General features: G+C 40.9%; 3 protein-coding genes and 1 long non-coding RNA gene across 9 annotated transcripts in view; 3 read left to right on the forward strand and 1 right to left on the reverse strand.

The window, feature by feature from the left end:
- Nucleotides 1–1088, forward strand: part of PIP5K1B (phosphatidylinositol-4-phosphate 5-kinase type 1 beta) — a 113002-nt gene extending 111914 nt beyond the window's left edge. For all 3 annotated transcript variants that reach the window (XM_064502800.1, XM_064502798.1, XM_064502799.1), the window contains one exon: nt 345–1088. In XM_064502800.1, the coding sequence (XP_064358870.1) occupies nt 345–347 (3 nt within the window). In that variant the 3' untranslated portion in view covers nt 348–1088. The remainder of the gene's footprint in view (nt 1–344) is intronic.
- A 3681-nt stretch (nt 1089–4769) lies between these two features.
- FXN (frataxin) lies at nt 4770–18929 on the forward strand. Of its 2 annotated transcripts, XR_010386071.1 has the most exons (6): nt 4770–4951; nt 5730–5827; nt 7192–7312; nt 10779–10876; nt 14269–14474; nt 18563–18929. XR_010386071.1 is itself a non-coding variant. In XM_064501752.1 (5 exons), exons 1-5 carry the CDS (start codon nt 4835–4837, stop codon nt 14420–14422), a joined length of 588 nt encoding a protein of 195 aa, XP_064357822.1. In that variant the 5' UTR covers nt 4770–4834; the 3' UTR covers nt 14423–18929. The 2 variants fall into 2 exon arrangements, 1 of the variants encoding a protein (XP_064357822.1); XM_064501752.1 differs by having other exon boundaries at nt 14269–18929.
- LOC135324809 (uncharacterized) lies at nt 12875–17001 on the reverse strand. The gene is made up of 2 exons (XR_010386072.1): nt 16732–17001; nt 12875–15429 (listed from the first exon to the last, which is right to left on the reverse strand). It is a non-coding gene; the product is annotated as an uncharacterized LOC135324809 (long non-coding RNA).
- A 349-nt stretch (nt 18930–19278) lies between the features above and the next one.
- Nucleotides 19279–26460, forward strand: part of TJP2 (tight junction protein 2) — a 66895-nt gene continuing 59713 nt past the window's right edge. The window contains exon 1 of one of the 3 annotated variants that reach the window (XM_026097767.2): nt 19279–19443. The gene's annotated coding sequence lies outside the window, so the exon portion shown is untranslated. Of the gene's footprint in view, nt 19444–20068; nt 20244–20917; nt 20939–26460 lie in introns of those variants that run through there. The other 2 variants (XM_064501751.1, XM_064501750.1) reach the window with 2 other exon arrangements.

A 26460-nucleotide genomic window follows, 5' to 3' on the forward strand; every position in this document is an offset into this window, starting at 1 on the left:
ATTCCAAGTTACAAAAGCCCCAGTTGATTCTGCAAAGTAATAAAAGCTGCTGGGAACTGTTAAGTCCTCTCGGTGTTGATTGTCTTCTGTGATGTCCTCATGTTCAGCATTTTTCAGCAGCAAGTGGCTGGATTTCATGTGTTAAAAGCATGCTGAAATGTTTGCAGAAGCTTAGGGGTTGGCTGTTATACAAGAACAGAGACCCAGTGCTTTTGACTTGGGGGTGAGGTGGGAGCAGAATCACTGCTGAACTGTGCTGCAACCCCTTGAGACTTTATTCATTTAAAACTCTACTAGAAAGAAAACACATACAACCTTTTTGCTTTTTATTTCTGTGTTTCCAGTAATAAAGAATACATGAAGAATAGAACTACAATGGACAAGAAGTGACCACAGTAGATGAGCAGCACTCTCTGCACTCTTGGTTTAAAAAGGATGAATTTGCTGAGCCTACTAGACAAAGCATAATAATCAACTGAACTTATCTCTAAGAAATATCAGGATCTTTGAAGCATGGAGAAGATTGATAGACTTGGCAAATGTGACATGAAACATTCCACACTCTGCTCTCGTGTGCTGTTGCTTGCTGAACTGTGAAGAACTGTTAGAGCTGCTTTCTAGTCCCCTGCCAATCATCCTTTTGGACTTGAAAGTGGTATTTTCTTATTGACTCTCTGGTGACTTCATTTGCATGCATTCTGTAACTATGCACAAGCAAAGTATATTATCTGCTTTACCTATTTAAAAATCAGCCCGGTGGTGAGTAAAATTAACTTCACTTGTTTTCACCCTTCAGTTCTAATCACTTAAGTCCATGTTGGTGGAAATTGGAATTGATTACATGCAAGGGTTAAGGTAAGTCTCTGCACATACTATATGAAGATGAGCCTCTAAAGCTATTTTCACTGTTGGTGAAAAGAAGAGAAAGTTGTTATTTATAACAAGGCCTTATGTTGTGTACATATATTGTCTATGAAATATTTTTGATTTTAGTTTATTGCTTGTAAAAGAGAAATTATATAATTTATTTAGTAAATACTATTGTAAACTATAGTTTTATTGACAAATAAAATATTTTGTTCCCAAGACTCTGACAAGTATCAACTTGTTTGTGATTCATACCAAATGTACTGTTCTGGTCTTTCTGTACCTTCAAGAAATGGTCTTTAAGAGATGGGCCAACCCATTGCACAAGACATCATCTGTCTCGACCTTTTACCAGCTCTTCAATGAAGAGGAGAATCTTTAAGCTACAGTAGAAAAGGCAAAGGAAACATACTCAGTAGGCACTGCTCAACAGCAGCATTTCAGGATTTTTGGTATGGCGATCATTTTGAGGTAAATACAGAAACTGATCTGGTTTCCTTAATTCCTCTAACAGCAAGGACACGATCAGAAGCACCAATGACCACCAGTCCAAGATTTCACACTTCGATGCAGCAGTGTATTTAAAAAGTAAACAGTTGTCACTTTGAAGTATATGAAAGCTGCTAGGAAAGCTACTTACTTCTTCTAGAAGTAAGTGCTAGCACACCTGATGGTCTGGCAAAAATTTGGCACTTTAATTAACCAAATAAGCAAAATTTGGCACTCTTATTCCTAGAATCATGCCTTATACCTCTCTCTAGAACTTCTCATTTAAGGTTTCTTTTTTCTTACCTTGTTGTGATCATACACCCTGTTATGATCATATACCCCTGACAAGGAGGGGGGCTATTCTGCACAGAACAGAAAAGGGAAAAAGAATTTCCAAGTATGTAGAGTCTCTGGCTGAACCTAGAAACTATGGCTCATTACTGTCCCTTTCCAGGTTTACAATGAGATGGCTTAATCTCAGCAAGATAATTCTTCTGCAGCATTCTCCCTGGAAATGCAGAGACCAATCTGTATGCCCTGCAAGCAAAACAATTTTATACTTGCACAGAAGTGTCTGCTCCTTCATGCACAGTGTATGCCATATTCAGAATGTGTTTCTATATAAAGTATTTCTCATTAGTCTTATTAAGAGAAAAAAGTTTAAAGTTATTAGTTTAAGCATCAGGTTAAACTCCAAAAGCAGGTATATACTAAATTGATTCTTTTTCCAGTTATCTAGCAGACTGTAGTATCCAAATTGTTTATCCTTAGCAAGAATCCAGAGGGCAAAAAAATTAAGTGTGACCATTCTGTCCAAAAATAGTGTCTATACTAAATGTTTCAGAAAATGAACCATCTTTTGTGTACAGTTCTTCTAAAAAGGTCATTTATAAATGAAAACAGTCCTTTAATCCTTGCTAAAGGAAATCCTCTATAGATTATGGAGCCTAGTGGTAAATCTACCCCTGAAGCCTGTCCTCTTACTAATTTCTTTTTATCAATATGTGCTTCTGCTGAGAGGGAAGTGTGACCACAGCTGAGCAATGTTAATGACCAATAACTTGGCACACTTTCCCTTGTGCGTGAAATGTTGTAAAAATTCAAACATCCAAGAGGACAGAAGGCCTGTAAGGATGTGTACCTTTCATGCCCAAATTTGGTTTCTCTTTAGCTTGCATCGGTAGTGGCTCTTTGAGGATTTAAAGACATTCAAACGTATCTCTAAGCTGGTAAGGGAATGCTTGTCAAGTAAAAATAAAACACACACAGAAGGCCATGGGCATAAATAATCAACTCCCTGGGGTATTAAAGTGATGTATTGGTATATTTCTCTAGACCTAAACAGATGGAACTCACCACAGGGAGCAAAATACAAAGAATTAGGTCATAGGCATGCGGACTATCAGTGTGCAAAACTTGGGCCCTCTGAGCTGCCAGGAAGATAAAAGCACAGGTTGATGCCCACTTAGAGATATAGGGAATGGGATAGGGATAGAGGGATAGGGAATAACTGTAAATCTGGTTGTGTCTGACCCTGTAACTTAATCCTGTGGCATTCAGAGGGAGAGTTTTGCCTTTGGCAATAGCTTTAATAGTCTTCCTTTCTCCCCCCCCCCCCCCCCCCCGCCTTTTAAAAAGAAAGAGAAAAAAAAAAAAAGACTATGTCCTTCTACTAGGAATTAGTGTTTTCAAAATGTTGAATTCTATCCCAATATGTTTTCTTGTTGGTTTTTCTTATACTTGAGGCAACTTAATTTCATATAAGCCAGTGCTATTTGCCCCAAAGCACTGAAGGATAGCGATAAAGAGCAGTCTGTGGTGCCCTCTGCCTACTCCACCTGGAAGCTGTTTGCTGACTCATTTTGCAGTGGTGCATATATTTGCCTGCAAAAAGATACCAGCTCTTTCCAGACTGAAAGTGTAGGACCTGACCCTGCAGCTACTTTGCATCCAGAATTATTGCTGCTTGGCAGTTGTCTTGAGCACGCGCAAAAAGATACCGGCACCAAAGCGCTGTGATATGGACGACATTCACCTAAGGGACAAGGATCAAGATGGAAAACAGTAAGAAATAATTGTCAAAATTGCTATCCAGGAGCTCACGGCCTTTGGAAGTGGTGGGAACAAATCTCTTTGCCAGTGCCGTCTTGTAAAGTTCATTAGCTTTAACATTGTCCACAATTCTTTTTAATAGGTAGTGGAAGTGCTAATACTGAAGAATACTTCATCTGTAAGAATTCATTGATCTGTAATTATATGAGAAATAAGAGAAACCAACATTTTCATACACCTACAAAAGACATGTAATGATTACAGAAAAATCAATATGGAGCTACCCAGAAAATGAAATAAATATCCTCTGATACCCTTTTTATAGGAATGCCAAGGTATGTAAACAAGCAATATCTTTTATGAGATGAAATGATATAGAGAAAAAAAGACATTCTTCCAGGAATATAGCGCCTGTGCCCTCTGCCCACCAAGGTATGCAAACTAGGTTTTGTTTTACTGATCTTTTCTTTGGTCTGAAAAAAAGTTACTGTTTCTCTGTACTGACATTAACTCAGTTTGTAGGCCACTATAGCTATAAAAACGTAACTAAGTTCTTCCAAAAGTGGTAAGAACGTGGGATTGATCTTGAATCAAATAGAGTATCTTGTATCCACTTGATGCATAAAAGTTTCAGTCTCAAAATGCAGTAAGATCACAGACCCGGACAAGGTCTGGGGGAAGATAAGGGTAGTGGAGCCACGCACAGGACATTGCTAGGAAGAGACAAGAAGCTGACTAAACTGGGGAAAAAATAACATGATTTGGGGTGGAGAACTTCGATTATGCCAGACACCACACTCTCTGCTAAAATTTGTATAACCTGCTTGAATTATCTGGGGTTTTACCCTTTAGGTGGTTGAAAATAATTTCAGCTGAGAGAGGGGGGGAAAAAAAAAGAATATAAACCGTGGTGAGAAATCACCTGTCTTGCATAAACGAATTATTCCCTGATACATTGGCAAGTGGCAGCTGCTCACTCAAGAGAAAGACCTGCAGAAACGGGAAAATGTGTGCAGTCCTCAGTGTTAGGGCTTAATTCCTGTGTGCTTCATGTATTTATGGGTTTATGTGGCAGTGCTGCCTCCTGCAGTGCTGACCTGGGGAAGGTGCTGAAGGGAAATTTTTCTGTGCCGCTGCAGCCAAGCTTTTTGTAGACGCTTTTTCATCAGAATGGCCTCTCCCCGCTCCCTGCCCTGCTGCGCCTATGTGATTATTCCAGTACGGCCGGGTCTGCCCCCGCCAGGCCCTACCTCACCCGGCCGCGGCCGCCACCACCCGCCCGGGCCGGGCCCAGCGGCGCCGCCGGAGGGCGCTAGCGGCCGCGCCGGCTCCGGCTCCGGCTCCGGGTGCCGCTCGCCGCCGCCGCCGCCGCCTCGTCGAGCGCTGGCTCCGCCCCGCCGCGGCGGCTTCCGCAGCGAGCGGCGGCATGTGGCGGCCGGGGGCGGCGCGGGCACTGGGCGCCGCGCGGCGGGCGGCGTTGGCGGCACGGCGCGGCGGAGCGGGCGCGGCCGCGGCTGGGGCGCCGCTGGCGGGCGGCGCGGCGGTGAGCGGGGCGGGAGGGCGCGGGGCGGCGCGGCCGTGGGGCCGGGGCCCTCCTGGCGGCGGGCGACCCCGCCGCGGACGGGGCCCAACGCGCCCCCGCCGCGGGCGCAGGCCCAGGCCCAGGCCCAGGCCCAGGCGCGGCGGGCGGCGCCATGTCGCCTGCTGCCGCCCTGGAGCCCCCCGAGCCGCCCGGGTGCGCGGTGGGGGCGGCCTCTGCCCGCACTCGCGTTGCGGGTGTGGTGACCGGCCTTTGGGGCCGTTTTCCGTTGCTTTTTAAATTTTTTTAAATTTTTTTTAACAAATCGTAACCGAAACGCGGTTCACAGTTGTCACAGAAGCGACCAGGATCCCCAGGCGGGCTGGAAGCGCGTAAGCGAGCAGCACGCAGGGCCTCTGCTGATGTCGAGGCCGCTGGCGGGGAGGCACAGAGTGGAGTGCCCGAGATAAACACGCTTGTGGAAACCCTGGCCCGTACCAGTTGTGCGAGGCTGCTCGGTAACTCTGTGGCAGAGCAAAAGAAAAAGGTTTTTCTCTTCCCTGGTTCGTTATTCCATGAATAAAATATTTTTCTCATTTTTCCATTTTTTTTCTCATTACAGAGCACAATGATATGAGATTGCCTCAACCATCCAAGGACTATAGCCCCATATTTTGGCTCTGTAACATTAAATATTAATATTTTACTTGGGGATGGAATGCTCCTCAAGAATCTATTTATGTGACAATATGCAATATATAATTCTTTGATTTTTAACTTTTGATTCCATCTTACTTTTTAGGATTCTTCTCTACAGCAGTTAGAATATGCTTCAAAGGTGAAGAGCAAGACTGTTCAGTTTATGAATTTAAGAAACACAGGAACTCTGAACAACAAAAGGTAAATTTTACTGAGATATTCATACAACAATATTGGCTGCGCATTTAAAATAAATCATTGCTAGACACAGTAGGCCATAAAACTAACATAATGTTAGTGTTGGTATGATAGTGTAGAGAAGTGTAGGTTTGTAGGAAAACATTTTAGATGAATTTGGGAAGTCACTTAGGAAATAATTCATGTAGCTAAACATAGGTATTTAAGCAGCAGCATTTTACATACCCCAAGGTGCATGAAATTGCTGGCTTGGCCTGGCATGACATGACACAGTACCTGTAGGAGACTTCTCCCCTTTTGATGCAGGAGCTGGAGGGCCAAGAAAGTATTGTGCAGCTGTCAAAAATGGCCCTTATCGTTAAGTACCTGAACTGCATCCTACATCCCAACCCAAAGGTCTTTCTTCCTTCATACCCCTAGGTGTTTCTGTGGTGGCCCTCACATAAGTGATGTGCAGCGTATTTCTGTAATTCCCTGGTAGGAAACTTTCTATATCATCAGTTGAAAGATACTACATCACGGTAGTTCACAGTAACTGTAATCATGTTGTGTTGCCATATCTGTTAGCAAAAGCTGAAATGATTTCACTGGGTTATGTGTTGCTAGAGACGCCCACCTACATACACACTATTAAAACTTGACACTGATATGTATACAAAAAATAATGTAATTTAATGACATCTGGTTAAAGAAACTGCTACAGACTTTGTTCGCACTGCCTTTTTCTACTTATTTAAAGAGGATAACAGAAGCAATCTCACAGCTGTTTTAAGCCCTACATAATGGCCACTAGGGTGCTTTGAGACTCTTTGAAGAAGGTAATTGTAGAAGTGTTAGCTTATAAGCACATTTTAAATAGTGTGTAATTACTGGACTGCATTGGGAATTCCAGCTGAGAAGTCAAATGCTGTATGTAGATAGGGCATTTGATACAGATACTGGTTTCTAAACCTCTGCCTTTACCTACAGTAGTTTTCTTATAATCAGGTGACATACGCTCCATACAAGAAATGTTTATATGTATTCAAAGAGTTTCAACTAAGCAATTCTTGTACAAAGTCCTTCTATGAAAATGCTTAATTTGGAACCAGCTCTGTCCTCCTAGTACTCAGTAGTCCATGTATCTAAAGGAAGGAAGTACACATTCTTCAGTTAGTGATCTCTACTACCAAAATTTCAAAATTCCACCACTGTTTATGAGGTGCTTTGTTACTTACATTTTCTTAAGAGAAATAACTTTTTGTTTCATGTGATATCTCTGTTTCCTCCAAGATCACAGTCTTGTTATGTTTTTATTACAGAGGAAATGCTGCCTTCTAAAGGAAAAACCTTTTCTTTCTAATTATGGGATTATATGTCGTTTACAGCTGTTTAGATGAGACCACTTACGAAAAACTGGCTGAAGAAACACTGGACTCCTTAGCAGATTTCTTTGAGGATCTCACAGATAAGCCTTTTACCCCAGAAGATTATGATGTCTCTTTAGGGGTATGTTTTTAAGTTTCTGTTATTACTGCTATAATTATTGTAGATCTTATCTTTGAAAGAGAATTTTAAACTTGTCACCTTAGTGCCCACACTTAAAATACAGTGAGTTTTTACTACTTTAATGATAAAATATGCTAAGTAAAAAATTATTCTTATGTTTTGTTTTATTGAGTATAGCAGCTATTTTGGTAAAAAGTGACACTTGCTGTTATATGAAAATTAAAATGTGTAGTGTATAGAGAAGGACAGAGTACAGAGTAATAAACCAGCATGAGAGGAGGCAGAAACTCGTTTCTGATTTCACAGTGGTCCCTAAAACTTTTTGATCTCGCTTTGATCTCTGACATCAGCTGTCAGTTCCCTCAAGAAAAATGCGAGGACAGGCCTGCGTAACTCGTCACGTGTAGCTTAGGTGCAATCGGTAGAGCAGTTTTTGATCATCCTGAGTACGGAGAGGCAGCATGTATCTTGACCAGGCAGAGTATGTGTTGTCCTGGCTTCACTGATGATTCAGCCTGTGGTGGAGAGGAGCAGTAGAGCATGTAATGTTTGGATGAGGGGTTGCAAAAATGAGAACGTGTGGGGTGAAAACTACTGTCACAGGGGACAATGGGAAGCCTGATAATTGAAACATTTAACAGACCGCCTACTTATTTTCTTTTACAGGACTGTCAGACTCATATTACAAATGACAGTTCTGTTTATTTAAGGAATTTATTAGCTTTATATAAAATTCCTGGAGTTGGTCATATGCCATAGCCCTCTGCATGACTTGGAGGAGGGTGCAGACTCTCCCTACATTTCAGTCTGCAACACAGGTTTTTTGTAAACTATGTAAGTGCTACTTCCTGTTCGTGTCTTACCACGAGGAGGTTACTTGTTTCTAGCTCTGTCAGATGTGGGTTTATGCTCTGGGATGTTGCAGCAGATGGTCTGGGGTGCACTGTGAAAAAAAATCCTGTAGTTTTCAGACCTGCTCACGTGTAACTTTGTGTGATTATAACGTTAATTTTTTATTTCACATGACTAGAATAGAAGACAACATCTTGTTAGCCGAACCCTGTTGTTGCAATTAGCAAATATTATTTGTTTCTTTAATTACATATGGATTAATGTTATAGCTAATTACTTAGCTGGTGAACAGCAATGAATTGTTTAACCATTACTATTTAGTATCTGTTAGCACTTCAGTATCTGTTAGGCTGGCGTAAAGACATTAAGACAAAAATTATCAAAAAGATAACATTTCCCCTTTTAATATTTTTACATACTTTATTACATGAAGGTCTTAAGTCATATCATAATTTTATCTCTGGTAAATTTACAGTGGATTGTATTTGATATTTGCTCACTGCAAGGCTCTGAGGAATTGCTTTTACACCCATCAGTACTCCTGTGTTGCATAGGCTATAGGATTATCTGAAAATTTGTTGTAGTTTCTGTGAAGAGTAAAAGCTTAAATGGTGCCAACTTTACCAAAGTTAATTCCAAACAAAAAAAAGCTACTGTTATAGCAAGCCACAAGGTGGCGAACTTGATTAAAGGTTGGCTACTGCTGTGAATTCTTAGGAACTTTGTTTCTTTGTGTGGTTTATATCTTAATGTACGGGTTGAAAAAATCTCATGTGAAGAATATTCTTGTTACCAGGAACTGACAAGCATTCATAAAGTAGTACAAAGCACTTGCAGTGATAGTCGTCAAAATAGGGTTAAAATGTATTGCATTTTAAGTTCTTAAAACTTCCAGCTATGTTTTCTGATATTTCAAAAGTATTGCAAAGTGTGTGGGTAAATGTTTTAAACCCAGCATTAGAAGTTAAGCTTTATTTAATTTTAAATAATAGAGCAACAGTGCTCTCCAATGGCTGACATATAATATAAGCAATAATATAACTTTTTCATTAACTCTTTGGAAACCTATTTACTTGTAGTGTTTATTTAATGTATGGCATAACATTAATCACATTGAATTTCTACAAGTGGCTCTAATTAGCACATAAAAGAATACTGACACCATTATGCAGCTATTCAGGGTTAATGATCCCAACATGCTCTTTTTCTGCTGTATCTCTACAGGTCAGAGACTGCTGAGATATAGTAAAGATTGGATTCATGGCAATCAGAGAAGTAGTTTGGTTTTGTCCTTCTTTAGACTAAACCAATATCCAATTAGTACAACCAGCAGAACAATCCGATGGCACTATTAATCAGGGATGCCTTTAATTTTTCCATTTTATTGCTGACAGCTGTAAATCCATTATCAAGCACAGCAACAGCATTGAGAGTGGAGTAAAGAATTCAGATCTTGAGAGGGTTACTTCACTGGTGATACTTCTTGAGATATGTCAGAAACCAGTAACATTGGATTACTTCATAGGGGAACGAAGGCCTAAGCTACTGCCTGTGCTACCAAGTAAGATCGCAGGCCGTAGGTAGTCAGAAATGAAAATATCTTTTCCCCACAGTTAAGTGTTTATACATAGAAAATCGCCCTAGCAATAATTGCAGCTCTAACAATAATATCTCCTGACTAAGGGGGGGAGGGTATGGATTCAAAAATGTGCTGTGTCATGCCGTAGGGTGAAATGTATTTGTGAAACTGTAGATTAAATGTGACTAACCTATTACCTGAGTCATCAAATTACATTCTGTAGAGATGCTCTTTTAACTAGCATATTTCAGATCATCTGCAGGTTAACTCAAATCCAAGTAGCATCATTGTTCTACTCTTCAAGTTAGGATAGAAATATTCTTGTCAGAGTTATAGCTGCTCTTCAAAATACATTTCTGAAAATGCTGTAGACGTATTAATCATGTTGTGGCTAAGAAATGTGAGTAAGAAAGAGAAAACAAATGTTCACTAGCATAATGGTCTAAAGTTGGCAAAACTAAAACAAAGCAGAGCTCGAGGAGTTTAGATGAGAAACATTCTTGAGGAGTAATTCAGCATCTGTGCACTTTATCAGAATTACTGCACAAAGAGTTTTGTTTATTCTCTTAAAAAAAAGTTAGGTGAAACTGCATGGCTCAGGAATTCACTAATGACACACCAAGCTTCTTGACTTTGAACCGCATCGGTTCTGCTTTGTTCATGAACAGAAAGGCTTGTTACTGGTTATGATGTTGTGGTCTTTGCAAAATGAGTTAGCAGACCTTTCAAGATGACGGTTCAAAGTTGAAGAGTATTGTTTAAATAGTGGTGCTGTGAGTAGTGCAAACACACTAAATCATACCCTGACCAGAAGGGTTTAAAGTCTAGATCAGACTCAAAGATAGGCAGGTTGTCACAAATGTTTGATATCTGATGATAATTCTTCCAAGCTATTATTTTTATGGAAAATTATTGAAAATATGATGCAGGGGTGTAAATTTCTGTTTGCCTATCGTAGATGATGTAATTCTTGTCAAGCAATAGGACACAAACTTTACTTAATTTCTCATCTGTTTGTTTCCTTTGTGATTTAAGAGTGGAGTTCTAACAGTTAAATTAGGTGGAGACATGGGAACGTATGTAATCAATAAGCAAACACCAAACCGGCAGATTTGGCTCTCCTCACCCACTAGGTAAGTTATGTGTCATACGTAATGCCTGAAGACTGGGTTGAAATGTATTTCCTCTTTTCTCTTAGCCTGCCATGGACTTCGTAATATCCTTTTCAAAAATAACCTTTTCCTTCACTGTATATTCAAAACATGATCTATTCTAACTGTGTGATAAGGGTTTGTTATGTTGGTTTGTGACACAGTGCAGTGTACTTATATAGCCTAATTAATCCAGTAAACATATAATACAGAATTTTCACATCCAGGGCAAAACCACTATACAGGGGAGTATAGCCTATTCATAGGGAAAAAAAAACCACAGTCATAATCAAAGAACAACCCAAAACTTCTGTTGGAAAAAGAGAGATGATGATGTTATGATCTAAACCACTCTTTGTATTTAAACAGGGTGTCTCCTTCCCCTTTAAGCCTGTGGGATTTCCTGCTTTATGTGTTTATGTGCTCTCTCTGTGAACAGTTGTTTTTGTCGAGCTGCTGTGCTTTATGAGAGCCTTCGCTAGCCGTTCCCTCTACCTTCTCTAATACTGTGGTTCGATCCATTCCAGGTTTTCCGGTTGGTTTCAGCTGGGAGGGCAGCCACATGCATTGGAAAGTGTTGTAGCTGCCTCCCCCAAAATTTATGTTCTCTTCCACTGTCCTGGGGAAAGAACAGAGGGAGTCTATCAGTGCTACTGGTAAAGGAACCGCCTAGCTGGAAACTATAAGCATTCACAGTAACTATGAGGCGTATCTCTTAAAGGTCCTCAGAAATTGCGTATTAATTGCTAAACCAGGAGTGGTTTTTCAGTGGTACAATTTCAAAGTAGGATTCATATGGAAAAGATAAGCTCAGTGGAATTTAAGATTCTAAGATAAACAATTTTGAGGAAATTACAATTACAGAAAATAAAGTTTACCTGAAGAAAATTTGAACTCTGTCTTAGTATACTTTTATACTGGCACAGCATATTAGGTAAGCTATTTTTCACTACTACTAACTCCTTTCCCCGCCCAGAATCTTTTTTCATATTAAATAATTTATTTAACAGGGATCTGACTTGACAAGGCAGTGGCCTAGTAAATAAATAAACCTTTTTACTTATGTTTGGACAGATGTAGACTGCATATCATAATTTATTCACTCCGTATTTTTTTCAAGTATAATTCAAGAACCTTGATTCTGCCTAAGTAGACTATAGGGTTTTTGTTTCATTGACACAAAGTTTTCATCTGCTTTTGGAAACTTAAAGTCAGAGAGTTTATATATGTTTGGAGCCAACCCTAGCTCAGAATACTGGATTTGCGAAAAATGTCAGCTGTTTTCATTTTTTGATTGCTCCTGCAGTTGAGGAAAACGCACGATAAAATAAATAAACTGAACTTTCTCTGATGGAGTTTTTCGATGTCTGTGATGAGATATGATTCACCAACAAATATCCAGTTTTGTGCTTCCTTAACTGGTAATATGGTAAACATTGGTGCTTCCGGGAAGAAAATGCTACATGTTCATGTATTTCCTAATTTCTGAAAATGCATGTTGCAACTCCAGCAAATACTGTATGGTCCAGAGTGACATGTTTCTTACATGCAATGTTCAAAAAAGTGAAAGAAACAAACACTGGTGCTGGTGATTGGGGTTGGCGGGGAGTTGAATGTTATATCTGGGAAAGCTGTACAGTAAATGTAGAATTCTTGATTCTTTATGAACATAGCCTGAGGAAGACAATTGCTTCAGATGGGAGAAACAGAAATTCTCTTCAATCCTTTTAACCTTTGGTTTGCACTACTTTGTTGCATACACTCACATGAAATTAAGCCTGTGTTGGTAAAACTTTATTTAGCTGACCAAAAAAAACCGATGTGTAACCTACCATTACTGTGGTTGCATTAATTTTTTGTAGCTCCTTTAACTAAAAAGGCATTTTAAACATTACACAATGTCTCTAATAATATCTTCATGTGCCATTTTACTTCTTCTCTTTTATTGTTTAAAAAGATATTCAGACTTTCCATGAGAAATATATTTATTCTATATTTAACCTTTGTAGGCATTTGTTAGAGTACAGAAGATCCTTGCTGACATGATAAATTTAAATGACATCATATCTGTACACCATTTTGAAGATCCAGACAACTAAGTTATTTAATATGTTGATCATATCACTGATAGTTACTAAATAATGTTCAAAAACAGTTCACATGTCTTATTACTGCATTTTTTTCATTATATGTGTTGATTAAATGGCCTGTCTTAGCTTCACTTTCTTTCGTAGTTTCAGCCCATTCTGTCATTTTCTAGGAGTAGGACAGTGAAAACATGTTTTTTGTTGCAAGGACAGAGTAAGAAATGCATAATAAAGTAACTGGAGACATAATCTCGATTCAAAACAGTTATCAGTTCACATACAGCAGGTGAGATTTCAGTGGAAGCTGATAGTCATTTTGATTTACTTTTGCATTTGTGACTTCTGATAGTTGGGTTAGTGGTTTGAAAGTTACTCCTTTGAATATTGTGAATAATTCAGGATATTCGACGTTCAGCTAGTGCTTTTGTTGTTTGTGGACAAGGGGGTGGTCTGTCTCCTAGAGGTCATGATAATTGGCTGGTCCCACTTCTAAGGCATTTTTTCCTGGAAGTGCAAGCAAGAAGAATGGGTCACCTGTACCCCCCTGCTGTGCCAAGCACTTCGTTCCTTTCTCTTTTCTTAGCTTCTCTAACCAATGTTAACAGCACTGAGTGCCTTTCTATCATTGCTCCTGTTTTACAAGTGGAGAATTAAGTGTGTAGGAAGGTCTGGAGTGGAATCCAGTTTGTTTGAGTTTCTTTCTTGATACGTAAACGTAGGCTGGAAGGATCAAGTTCACCTGCCAGCAATTTTATGACCACACAGAGGACATTAGGCTTTTAAAGTCAAATCTCCAACCTGGGAATATCTTTGCTTTCAGTTAGCAAATGACTTTATTTCATTGGAAAGGAAAGTGAGAATTTTGGTCTGTGTTCTGCTCTGTGTTTAGTGTATCTGCATGTAATACTGCTGTAACAATTAATAAACAGCATTGATTCAGCTGTTTACAAATATTCTTTTTAATGCTTGCGTGTAACAGAATTATGTGGGTGAGGGAAAAAGAGGGTAGGGGAAGAAACTCGGTGCAGAAAGAAGTAGGGGAAGGAGTTCATGCCTGCCAGGAATGACTGATACATCTTGTCATCTTTCAGATACATCTGTAGGATGGCTCAGCAGCTCCTGGCAGGCCTGGCCGTTCCTGTTTCACTTCCCCACACTGCCCACCCATCTTTCTCCATGCAGTCTATTTTCTTTTCCTGGGTATTCACCAGGTTGCAGTATGCATACTGCTCCCAGCAGCCCCCCAGCAATAATCTGTACTTAAATTTTGTGTGTTTTGTTTTCCAGTGGGCCCAAGCGCTATGACTGGACAGGACGGAACTGGGTGTATTCTCATGACAGAGTATCCCTTCATGAACTGCTATCAAAAGAATTTTCAACAGCATTAAAAACTAAACTAGATTTGTCCTGCTTAATATATTCTGGGAAAGAAGATACTTGATGATTTTCTACCTCATGGAAATTAAAAGACTTTAACCAGGAGCCCTTCCCAGGTTTCTGAAATATCTGAGCTCAATTCTATTGTTTTTCTTTGCATCTCTATGTTGTGTAACAATATGAAAATAATATATTTTTCTTTAGTGCTCAGTGTTTGGGTTTCTGTGTCACTGCTAGAATTTGTACCCATGTAGTACAGATGGTTGAGGTGTCCATTTCTATCACTGCATTTCTTACTCTTAGCTAGGAAGGAAGTCATGAATTCCTGTCATCCATAGCCCTGTTTGGATGTAGGGACTGGCCTGTCTGGTGATGTCTGACCAGTGCACAATTGCCACCCAACAGTGGTGGGGCCTTCACCCAAAAGAAGAAATACTAGTGGTTTGCATTGGCATGAGTTGTGGTACTGTAAATGGGCTGTGTTAAAACTTGAGGCTAGTGAAGGGAGTGCGGTGCAATTGAGAATGAATAAGGCGTCACAGTCTAATTGAACACATGATAAAGGAAATGAGTGTGGCAGGTAGAGTTTTTTCATACTGCGTAATGAATATAGTAAGAGTTTTTCTCTCAGTATTGCAGAATTTCATCTCTTCTCCAATTTCCTGGTTTCTTTAAAGTTGTCTTTTGAACTAAATTTTAAGCTCCATGCATGTCTCTGTGGTTGTAAGCAGTATATGCAACTGAAAAAGCTGGTTGATCGTGTTTAAGCTGTGCAGCAAAAACTTTACAAACATTTTATTCTGTTACTGTGAATTTTTCCTGCTTTTGTTCTTTGAAGAGTAAAAATACATAATTTAATTTACTGACTTCTTTTTAGTTGAGCAAAATGAAGATCCTCACATCGTAACAAAAATTTGCATTAATTTTTGTACTGATGCATCTCCTGGTAACTGAATATAGTTTTGTTTTTTTTTCCGACCATAATACAATGAGGTTTCCGTTAGTAGCATGCTGATGCAGAAACATTTGCCTTTTGCCTCTTAGAATTACTGAAGTTGAATCTGTTCCAGACTGTTAAGAAATAGGAATGAAATAAATTATATACTGCAGATCTTAAGCCAAAAAAAAAAGCTTTTCAAAAAAACTGTGAAATGCAAGAAGAACACTATAACACTTGGCACTGTTGTAGTATCACCAATAATTGGCTTAAATTGTCTGTTAAATAGGAGCACAAAGTTACTCACTAATTCTTGAGGAAATGGTTAAACCATATTCTTTTAAATTTTATCATTGTATGAAAAGATGTCCGGTGCAGACATTTCTTATTACTTTTTTTTTTTCCCTCTGGTTCTTGATTTCTCTGATGCTTGTGTTTAGCTTGGCATGATTTTCTGGCTAGCTAGAATTATTACAGGTGCAATAATTTGTCATAGAGAAACAATAGCTATATAGTATCTTTGCCCAGCACTTGCATTTAAAGTACAAGTCTTGTTACCAGCTATTTCCCAACATTAAATAGAACAAAAGTAATGTTTCACTGGAGCCAGGTCATGATTAACTGTGCACACAGTGTTTGCATGTTTTTCAATCAAAATAAAAAAGATGACACTTACCTGAAAATTCATCTCTACCAGATGAGGTGACTACAATGACTAGCAACTGGTATGAATAAAAGAGACTAAAAGATACCAGTTTACAAGCAAAATTAAAATTAGCACTTACTTAGACACATCTTTTTAGACAGTAATCAACTGATATTTGAAGCGAGGGTACTTCCTCCTGATTCTTCCTTTGTTTTTTTCACATATAACTTGTGTAATTGTTTTCAAAAATTACTTTCTTATGTGATGTGCATGCAACTTATATTCATTGATGTACATCAGACACATATTTGGAGGTTCATCCGCCATTCCCTTTCATCTTGAATGATTGTTTACACCACAATAAAGTTGTATGTGGAATTTGGAATTCATTATATAAAAGTGATATTTAAGTCTATGATGATAAAGGAAAAGCACTGCAGCCATGTATATTGTGTTAAATTCTTTTGCATTCTTAAAATGTTTATTGCAGGAATCTGTTCAAAATTCGGTTGTCAACATGAATTTTATACGAGCATTTAGACTTTCACTTTTGAAATGCTTTCCCCTTCAACAATAATGTTACTGTTATTTATGCAAACAGTTTCCTGGTTTTAGGTAGCTGAGTAAAAAATGGATTTAGTTTAGGTGATGAAGATGAATGTCATCAGTAAGCCAGAACTAGAGGATTTCATCTCAAGGTACAATGTGAATCTTAGGGCAGGAAGTATGTTTTGTCCTAATGCTTGTATCAAGCTGTAAGTATGGGCAAAGACTCCATCAGTCTTCATACCTGTACAGTGGAGGCACAAGAGGAGCTCTGATCCTGATGTCAGATTTTGCTTATTGTCCCAAGACAAGTAAGTCTTCCGCACTGTTTTATACTGGTGTGTCTTCTTTGTATTAACAGATTGCTCCATAGTTAGGCACTTGACATCACGACAGTAATTTCTTGCTTTGCTTCTCTCAAAAGAAGTAGCTGAAAGAAATTTTTTTTATATTTGCTACAAATAGTAAGAAGGAGAATTGTCACGTTTCTGGCAGCGTTTATTCTTACAAAACAAATTGCTCCATCTTCAGTCAAGGGAAACACACAGAATACCTTTGAAAGGCAAGTGTTGACATTTGTAGCTATACTGGATATTCAAAGGAGGGACTCAGTGGAGAAAGTGGAGTTTTTAAAGGTGTACTAGTTTTCTTCACCAGTAGCTCTCTGTAGCCTCTTTCTGCAGATGATGATTGTATTTGTCTGCTTCTGTCCTGCAGTGTGAAGGTCTTACCACTTCTTCCCAAGCTAAAGTCCCTCATTCCCTGCGTGCCAGTGAGCTCTGCTGATCGTTTTCATTGATCCATGTAGTTGAATTAAGCTCACAGCTGCTCTCAGCCTGCATTTGTCACAAACCTACTTTTGTTTTTTCATGGGACCTGTGTCCCTAAATGTTTGTCTGGTGTTCCTTGGTTCTTTTTCCTTCCTAATTGCAGCAATTTTCAAGGAATTTTACCTCCTCCGTGAAAGGCTGCTGCAGATAATGGAATCATCCCAACTTGTTTCCTCATAAATCCCTAAGTCTTTTAGCTGCTTCAGTAAATAGGATAAGGACCTGTCCTGAAGGTCTTTGTAGCTGAAGAAGGGAAGGGGGATTTGGAGAAAGGTTTGTGTTTGGTTACTTGGCTCAGGTTTGCCTTTCAGCTTTTAGTTAGCGGTTTAACATGGTGATTGTGTGTGATTTCAGAACTTGGTTCTGAAATGTGTGGGAGTCTTGCAGCAGTGAGTCCTTGGAAGAAAGGCAGAGGCTTGCCAAAATAGCTGGAAGAACATTCAAAATAAAAGAGGAAGCATGGGAGTGGCAGAAGAAAAGGCTATCAGGAAGAGATTAACAGTGCCCAACGGCTGGTGTTGTTGGCAGGGCAATGAAAAGAGGCTAAGGGCAAGCTGCAGCATGTCTCAGCACCTTAGGGGATGATATTTTAGATTTACTGCACACTGTTACTTAGAGTTGTAACCAGTAACATGGATGTTCCAGTCTGGGTTGCTGTTGAGATTTTTTTTTTTAATTCCTGTTTAAAGATACGAAAAAGTTCAGAATGATATTCCCCTTTATCCCAAACTCTCCTTTATGTAAATTGCATGGTTGGCAGTTGTGGAACAAAGAGAGGATTCATGACCTCCACAGAAGATGACCCATGCAGGCTCCTTACCTTACACAGACCTGTGAACAAATAGGAGGATTTTTAAACTGTTATTAATTACAAACTTTTTTTGGAGTTCATGCTAAAGGGTGACAAAATTTAGGAAGGGAAACAATAGATATTTAAACCAAGCCACTTTGTGCTGTTGCTGCCTTCTCTAATTTGCTGAATTGTTTTAAAAATTGTTTTAGTCATGGTAATTATGCTATGTGATCAGTATTACAATGAGTAATTTTGTAAGCATTGTTAGTTTCCAGATCTAGGCTCTTCTGTTATTCATCAATATTCTCTACTATTCTACTAAAAACAAAGAAAGAAATACCTGAAATATGTCAACAGTATCACTCCTCTTTAGCGTATTTTAGAACCATTAACTAAGCATCATAATGTCAGTATTACGAAAATAAATATTTTCCTTTTCTTTTTTTTTGTAGCGAGAGAAGTAATACATGAAGTTTTAAACATTCATTAAGGAAACAGAGATCCAGCACCGTGTAAAGCAAAGCACCACGTAAAACAAAAAAAAAAGACACATACCTGGAAGTAAGACTAAGTTTCCACTCCTCATGCCTTGATTCACTCTGCCTGAATGCCGTAATATTGTGTTACTTATCGATCATAGATCCTATTTATAGCTCAGATTTTTTTTCCTCTTTGGGGCTCTCAGTCTGTAACTCACTGAAAGACTGGTGTATGCACATGCATGTTAATTATTAACTGGAGCTACAAGCAGGCCTTTTCAAAATAACATTTGAATGCATTTTGGTGTTTGCTGTCAATAAAATAAGCTCTTTCTGCTCACTGTGCCTCCTTCCAAAGTCCAGCGACTTCCCGAAGAGCACTGTTTGCCTTCTTTATCTTAGTTTCTGTATGAGGCAATTGCACTAACATACCATTCACCTAACAGGGAAGAAAACTGACTGAATTAAGAATGCTTTGGGAACCTAAAATTTTTAGCAACTGCTGAAAAATAATTGCCCTTTCTCACTAAATTATAATTAGTAGTTGATAATTAACTATAGTTAATAACTAACAAATTATTAAAAAACTTGTGAGTCTGAAAGTGACTTTGTTTCACAGCTCTGATACTGCGGGAGTTTTACAGTTTACTTTCAGCGAGGCTCGCATCGGATTTAACCGCAAAAGTGAGGAGATAAGGAATTCTTTGTGACTTTAGTGCTTTACAGTGGGCAAGAAATAAGACTCCAAAGAATCCTGTTAGGGCTGTTTGGCCTTGCCTTGCCCCTTTCGGACACCAGTGATCCCAGAAAGCCGATATCTGTGGAATTCCAGCCTGAAGGATAGCTCAGTTTCGGTAAGTTCAGGTTTCAGGACCGTCTGGGCAAGACTCGCAGGGTGACACCGCGTGTTTTGGCCTGAAAATGGAGCTGCTCAGCCTTCTGCTGATCTCGGGTGTTTCAGCTGCGAGCAGCGATGTGAACACCCAGCTCCCGAGAGCTGCCAGGGCTCATCAGTAACGCTGAGGGAAGCTATGGCCGTGGTTGTGCTGCGCTGAAATGCAGGAAATAAATAAAATAGAGATTCAGAAGTACGCGCGGCGCGTTTTAAAGTGTTTTTGTTTTTTTTTTTGAAAAGCATGGGAAATCGTGCCGAGCTGCTAACGAAAAGTGGATGGAAAGTGGGAAACAGAGCGGCGGGGCGGCAAGGGGAGCCCAGAGCTGCGGTGAGGGGCGGGGGGCTCCCGGGTGCCGTCCGGTGACTCAGCGGGCGCGGAGCCGCGCAGCCCGGGCGGGACCGGTATTTCCTGCCCGCAGCCGCGCGGGTGTGCGCGGGGGGGGAGGCGGGGGGTGCGGCCGCAGGTGGAGCCGCGCCCGCGGAGGGGCCGCGCCGCCCCGTCGGGCCGCGGCCGCCCCACCTGGGCGCGGGCGGCACCTGCGGCGGGAGCCCGCCCCGTCGGCCGCCCCGCACCGCCCCGTCCCGTCCCGTCCCGTCTCGTCCCGCCCGCCCCGGCGGAAGCCGCCCGGCGCGGGGAGCGGCGCGGCCCGGCCCCGCAGTCGCAGCCTCTCCCGGCGGGCGGCGGCAGCGCAGCTACAGCCCCGGCTCCGCGCCGCTGCGCGCCCCCCCCGCCCCGCGCCCGCGCAGCCTCCCGAGCAGGCGAGTACCCGCGGGGGCGGCCGTCCCCGCGCCGGCAGGTGCCGACCCGCCGCCGCGCCGTGCTCTGGCCTTTCCTCGTCTTTTCCTTTTTCGTTTTTTTCATTTTTTCTTTTTTCTTTTTCCTTTTTCTCTTTTTTCTTTTTCTTATTTTTTCCTTTTTCCTTTTTTCCTCTTTTTTTCGCTTTTCGCTCCCCTTTCCCTCCCCTGTCCCCGGGCGCACTTCGAGCGCCCTGTCCGCGGGAGCTGGGGCGGCGGCACCGCGGCCCTGCGCGCCCGGCCGGGGGGGGCTGGGGATCGGCTTTCCTCTAACAGGATTGAGCGGCTCTCGGTGTCTTTTTTCCATGCTGAGCGCTTTCCGGGCGACTCCGATACTACGTGGGAGGTGGGAGAGATGTCACCGATGAATCAGGGTTTTTGTTTACTCGGTTTTTTTTCGCCGCGGGAGGGGCGGGTCCCTCGGCAGACGCACCCCAGACGGGGCGGGAGGGGGGGTCCGTGCCGCCTTTGTTGTACACAAAATTCCTGAAATCTTTATGTTGGCACGTCCCGAGCGGATTCCAGCCGTGCCTCGGGCTCCGACTAACTGGGTCAGGGGAAGTCTCCTAAAACAAAGGAACAGGCGGTTCGGGGGCCAAGTGCTCGGCCGGGGGGCCCAGCGCCCTGGCATCGCCCTCGTCCGCGGTGCCGCCGCCCAGGTACGTCGGGCTGGCGCCGAGCGAGCGCCCAGGCTGATCCGCCAGCGGGTCTGCTTGTGCTGCGGGGCCTTTCTGCCCCTGCTTCTCTCCCCCTCCTTCAAACCTGTTTCCTCCCTGTGTCTCCCCGGGATGTATGCACTCCCTGGGCTCCTACCTGTGCGAACAGTCGTAAATAGCGACCTTCCGAGCTGCTCCTCTGAAAATGTCCTTGCTACCCATGCTGCTTGCTGGTAGTTTTTCACTTAAAGCAGCTGAAATCTCTGAATAATCTACTCCCTCGCTTCGCTTGACAAACTGAGGTTGAATTCAACAGCTAGGATGGTATTAGAAAGCTCTAAGCCCCACAGCTCTGCTCCAGCAGAGGCCACCAAAGGTCTGCTTTGTTTTAACCTCTGTTGTAATTCTCCATGTGGGATGGTGCTGAGACAAATTGGAATGAGTTTCCTTGTGCTTTGCTCGGTAAGATTTGATTTTAAAGGTAATAATTTGAGACTGTGACTCAGGAAAAAAAGGGGGCACATACGCTATAGTGATAAAATTGCTTCCTTTTCTTTTCTGAAAAATTCACAGTTCAAGGCTCTGTCAGTAAACTCTTCCAGACAATGATCCTTGCCAGGGTCCATGGGATCTCTGCCCCTTGTCACCCAGACTAGAAAGCATGGGGAGTCTGCTGAAGTTTGTATTCATTGCTAGGGCATCAGGTGACTTGAAAAGGTTTGCAGGTGATTTGCATGCAGTATGCATATGGGTGCTATTCAGAGATGGATAGTAAGGCTTGTACTTAGTTCTGTAACCTAGCGTTTATGTGGGCTTTCATCAAGCTTCTGAGGAAGCTTTCTGCATATGTTTGACTTTCAGGTGAGTTTACTGCTGTAATTGCTTGCAGACTGTTATATGCAAACATCTTGTTCTGTCACAAACATCTTGTTCTGTCACAAACATCGCACCCAAGTATGGTAGTGACTCTAGTGCCTCTTTGCCTTATAAACCAAAGTCATACTGAAACTGGGTCTGACTTTGATTACCTCCTGCATTGCCCTGTACTATAATATCAGTAGCTGCAACTGGACTCAGCGTGACTATGCTGGATTTTTGTAGGACTAAGGATGTGTACTGTGAATTACCCAACGAGGTTAGGGTGATTCTGATACTTTGTATAAAAGTGTAATCTTAGTAGAGCTCTTCAGAATAAAGCATCAAAGTAATTAAGTGCCAGATACTTTTTTGATTGCTTAATCCTCCATTTCCTGGTTCTTGTAAGGACAACCAAGAAATCTTTCTTGATGATGGAAATAGCGCATAGGTATTGGCATAGTTCACAAAACGGGATGTGTTACACGGTTACAAAATATGGATGCTTAAACGCTTCAGAAAGTTTCTGGATCATAATCTGGAACTGAGGAATGACATAATATTCCAATACTTCTTCAGAACTGCATTTAACTTGAAGCATCTTGAGACCATAACAAGTGTGTGGGTGTTTTAATAGTTGCCAGCGTTATCTGTCTCCAAAACTTCCTCGCAGGGTAAAGGAAATCTGTTGTTATAGGACTGTTCTTTTTTAATTGCTGAAATAATGGTATTTGCATACTCAAGGACAGTCTAACTTGTGCCATGCCTTGGCTGCATCAATTTCATCCTTTTGTGGCAATCTTGGAATCAGTCATTCTAGTAAAAGGGAAAACAAAGCATAGACATAGTGAAACAGCTACAGTTTGTTGAGGTTAGGGATTTTCAGATTTGGTTTATTTTCAAAGAGGTAAGAAGGCACTAAGATTACCGGGGACAAAATTAATTCACTAAATCTGACAATGGATCTTTAATATCAGCTAACTGCATAAGGCCTGTGAATCTTAATCCCAAACTGCAGTGAACTTCAATGAACTTTAGATGGCTTCTCAAAAATGAGACAACTGATTTATAAAATAAACATTTATGACAATGAGGATATATGCTGTAATTTTTCGGTCTGTCTTCTGATGTGGATCTTGCCACAGTGTAGAATGTTTACAAATGAGGAGCTACAAACAGGGGTTGCAGCGCTGGGTGAGTGTTACTAGATTTGCTTGTCTGTGCTGATGCAAGGCACATCAGTGCCTGCCACCCTTCGTAGTTAAAGGTTTGGTTTCGGTCCCACGGCCAAATAATAGAAACTGTTTGTGAATCCGCAGAGAAGTGCTCAGGCTTAGAATTACTACCCAGGCAGATTTCTCTCCCCGATGCTTTTGTCAGAACAGAATTGTTCTACCACGGGGTGCTTTTCTCAATCATCTTAGCCTCGCCTCTACCTTAGAAAAAAAGAGCACTGTGTTGGATCCTTTATGTCTGTTCATTTCTAAAGCATGCTTAGTTATTGTCTCCAGAGTCTTCAGGGCTTTTTGCTGCCCTTTAACAGTCAATATACTTTACCCGTACTAAGGATCTCCTTACAGCTATGCCCCACTTTGGAAAGTGGTTAAAAAAAACCCAAAAAACAAAAAACATGCATTTAACAGTTAAAGTGCTGAGGTTGTTTTGACTTAATACATAATTGCACAGTGTTGACTGCTGTATGGGAATTAAACAGCTTCATATAGCAGTAACTGCTACAGGTCACGTCACAACTTAAAAACAAACAAAGCTACCAAACATTAATTATTTACCAGTTAATTGCTTTTTTTGAAAATTCATAATGTTAAGAATATTTTAGATTTTTTATTTCAAAATAAGAATGCAGACTTCACAGCAACTCCTTTTTATCCAGCATTACATGATTCTTTTGAAGTTTTGAGCATATTAAGAATGTCTGTGAACCAATCCTAGAAATAATGGAGTGAGCCATGGGAGAAAATCTTGTTTGGTATTTCCCAGGTATATACTCATCAGCCGCATGCCTTGTTTTTAGAAAATGTAAGTTACTCAAGTATTCCTGAATTTAGGTCAATGTTGTCATTGTGTATCTGAGTCTTGGCACCTCAGAGATTACCAAGGTTCCTAATTTAGAGCTGTGGAGAAAAGGAAGCTCATTAGTTCATATGTATAACATTTCAAACAAAAACACCTCGCGACATAATAGTGGGGTCAATTATAAGTGTGTGAGAACAATATAAAGTCTGCCTGAGAACAGCTTTTTGCTCTGATTTTTCCCAGTGCCTGCTTCCTTTCCGTGCTGTCTTCTTTGCCACTGTTTTCCACCAGCTATCTGGAGTTGCTTTTGAGAAATGGTGCTTCTTTTTATTTCTTAAAGGCTTGCAGATTATCTCAGGTGTGGCCTGTGTATGTACGGGAAATGTCGGATTCAGGACCTTTGCTTAAGTGTGTTTTCATTATCCAGTCAGGGCATCTGTTCAGGTATTTTGGATCAGTTTGGATTATTCCTCAGTTTGGCACAATAGTACGTCTCTCAAAAGAGTTTAGTTGTCATTACTCCGTCATGACAAAATTAACTATTTCACATCAGTCCGCACTGCGTTATTGACAAACTGGGCCTGAACTCAGCAATGTTCCGCCTCATCTAAGCCAAGGTTTCACATGTTTGTTCAACCTGTCTGTTATTTGCCCTGCCCCTGCTAGCCACTTTTTAAAGAGAAATCATCACAGAAAGCCTGTAAATCCCGCACGTCAGTGCTAGCAGCAGTGCTGTCTGTATTCCGGCTGGCACTCTCTCTTCTAACATCTGCTTCATCATCTCGCTCTGCTTAATAGCCAGCAGATCTGGCTGCTGGTGTCTCTAGCCTCCTTAGCACAACTTTGTATAAGCTGATCCTGAGAATCTCCGGGAACATATGGACTGTGCAGGCGAGGGATGTTTCCTGGGGAGGAGCCGAAAGCTACTGCTGTCTGCGAAGCAGTGTGAAAAAAGTTTCCAAGTCCTCCCCTGCTCTTTCCATGTTACCCTTCTCCCACAAAAAAATCTGATCCCTGGTGCTCCTTTGCCTCAAAATTATTTCAAAAAAACAAGCTTAACACGTGTGTTTCTTAGCTATACAGCCCAAACAAGAAAACACACGTGCACTTTAAGTAATACTGGAAGTTAACATTGTCTGTCATAATTATTTTTGTCAGCCAAGAATAAGCATGTAGGAAAATCCTTTTGTTTCTTTTTTCTCCTCAGGAGAGAGTTCTTTAACCTGCTGGTGTTATAGACATATTTTTGTTGAGAGGGAAGAAAGAAAAGAATTTTCTGTTTCCTAAGGTGGAAAGTAATTCGTGGATATGTTGGGCAATGGCTGTCTCTTCTGCAATTGGGTCTGAGGTGGCTGAAGAGGGAATCATGCTTCTGTCACCAGCTTTTACATGAAATATGCTCCACAGCTAATTAAGGGAGTATAACTCTTTCTTTTCATGGATCGAGCAAAGGAAAACTTTCACTTTGATTTCATAAATGTTTCTTTCATGCAGAAAAGAGCACTTGTCATTCTTTCCTCTTTCTCTGATTTACTTGCCAAACTATCCACTGCAATAGAGTCCAGAATTTGTATAGAATGAATGCAAATAAGCTAATATCTGAAATGCTTTTGCAAATATCAACTATAAGATTTTATTTGCATTGTAATCACTGCCACAAGACTGAAAATTTTTGTCTGTTTCAGCTAAGAAAGTAGAGGAAAGAGTAGGAGACTTTGAAACAGACATAAAGAAAGCTTTCTGTTTTCACGGGGTTCTCTTTCTCTATAGCCAGCATAGTTTCCAAGTCTTTTGATATATTGCCATAATGCATTATATCAATTTCATAGAAATGCATGTTATCGTATGTTTTTTTATCTTGAAAACTGGTAAGTAATTAACAGTGTTGTGAGAAGAGGCTGAGCAGAGAACACAAGTATGGTAAATAAGCAAAGATTCTTTTTTGCTGAACTTAGGGCTGTTCGTGGCTGTTCTCTTTGTGAGCGTGGCTGGGGACCACAAGTTCCTGAAGCTGACACAAATGTTTTTCTTTAACAGCTTAATTATTGGATTATTTTTGTTCGCTTATATGCTTCCAGATAGTCTGTGTTCTTTCCATTAAAACTTGGTGTTCTTTCTGCCTGAAAAAATACAAAGCCAGAAGGGGAGTGGATGATATTCCTCAACAGGAAACAATGGACGTAGACATATTTTAGACCCTTTGTTACTGAGGGATGGCTTTCGCAGAGCAAACAATGGATGTACTAATAGCTTTGAATTTCTGTTTTCAAACAAAGTTGAAGGAAATTGATAACCTCTGAGTCAGTCTTACTCCCTCTGGATATCTGAAGATCCATGAACAAGTTAGCTAAGAGGAGAACTTGGGAGTGACTTAAGCTTACTTTATGAGTTTGTTTATGAGCTGTCTGTGTACACGGGATTACGGGGCTCCTATTCTAGTCAGAATTGGCTTTGCTCAAAGAAAGAACAGATGAATCAGAGCTGCACTAAAACAGTTTTACACTTTTTTTCAAAACTGCGGTTCTAAGTGTACTTTTGGGAAGTGTTTGTAAGGAAAAAAATCTGTTCCTCAGATCTCCAAGAGGAAAATGTAGGGTTAAAAAGGGTGAAGGGGTGGTGATGGTGGAAAGAAGTGT

Source organism: Dromaius novaehollandiae, chromosome Z, assembly GCF_036370855.1.
Source record: "Dromaius novaehollandiae isolate bDroNov1 chromosome Z, bDroNov1.hap1, whole genome shotgun sequence".
NCBI classification, from domain to species: domain Eukaryota; kingdom Metazoa; phylum Chordata; class Aves; order Casuariiformes; family Dromaiidae; genus Dromaius; species Dromaius novaehollandiae.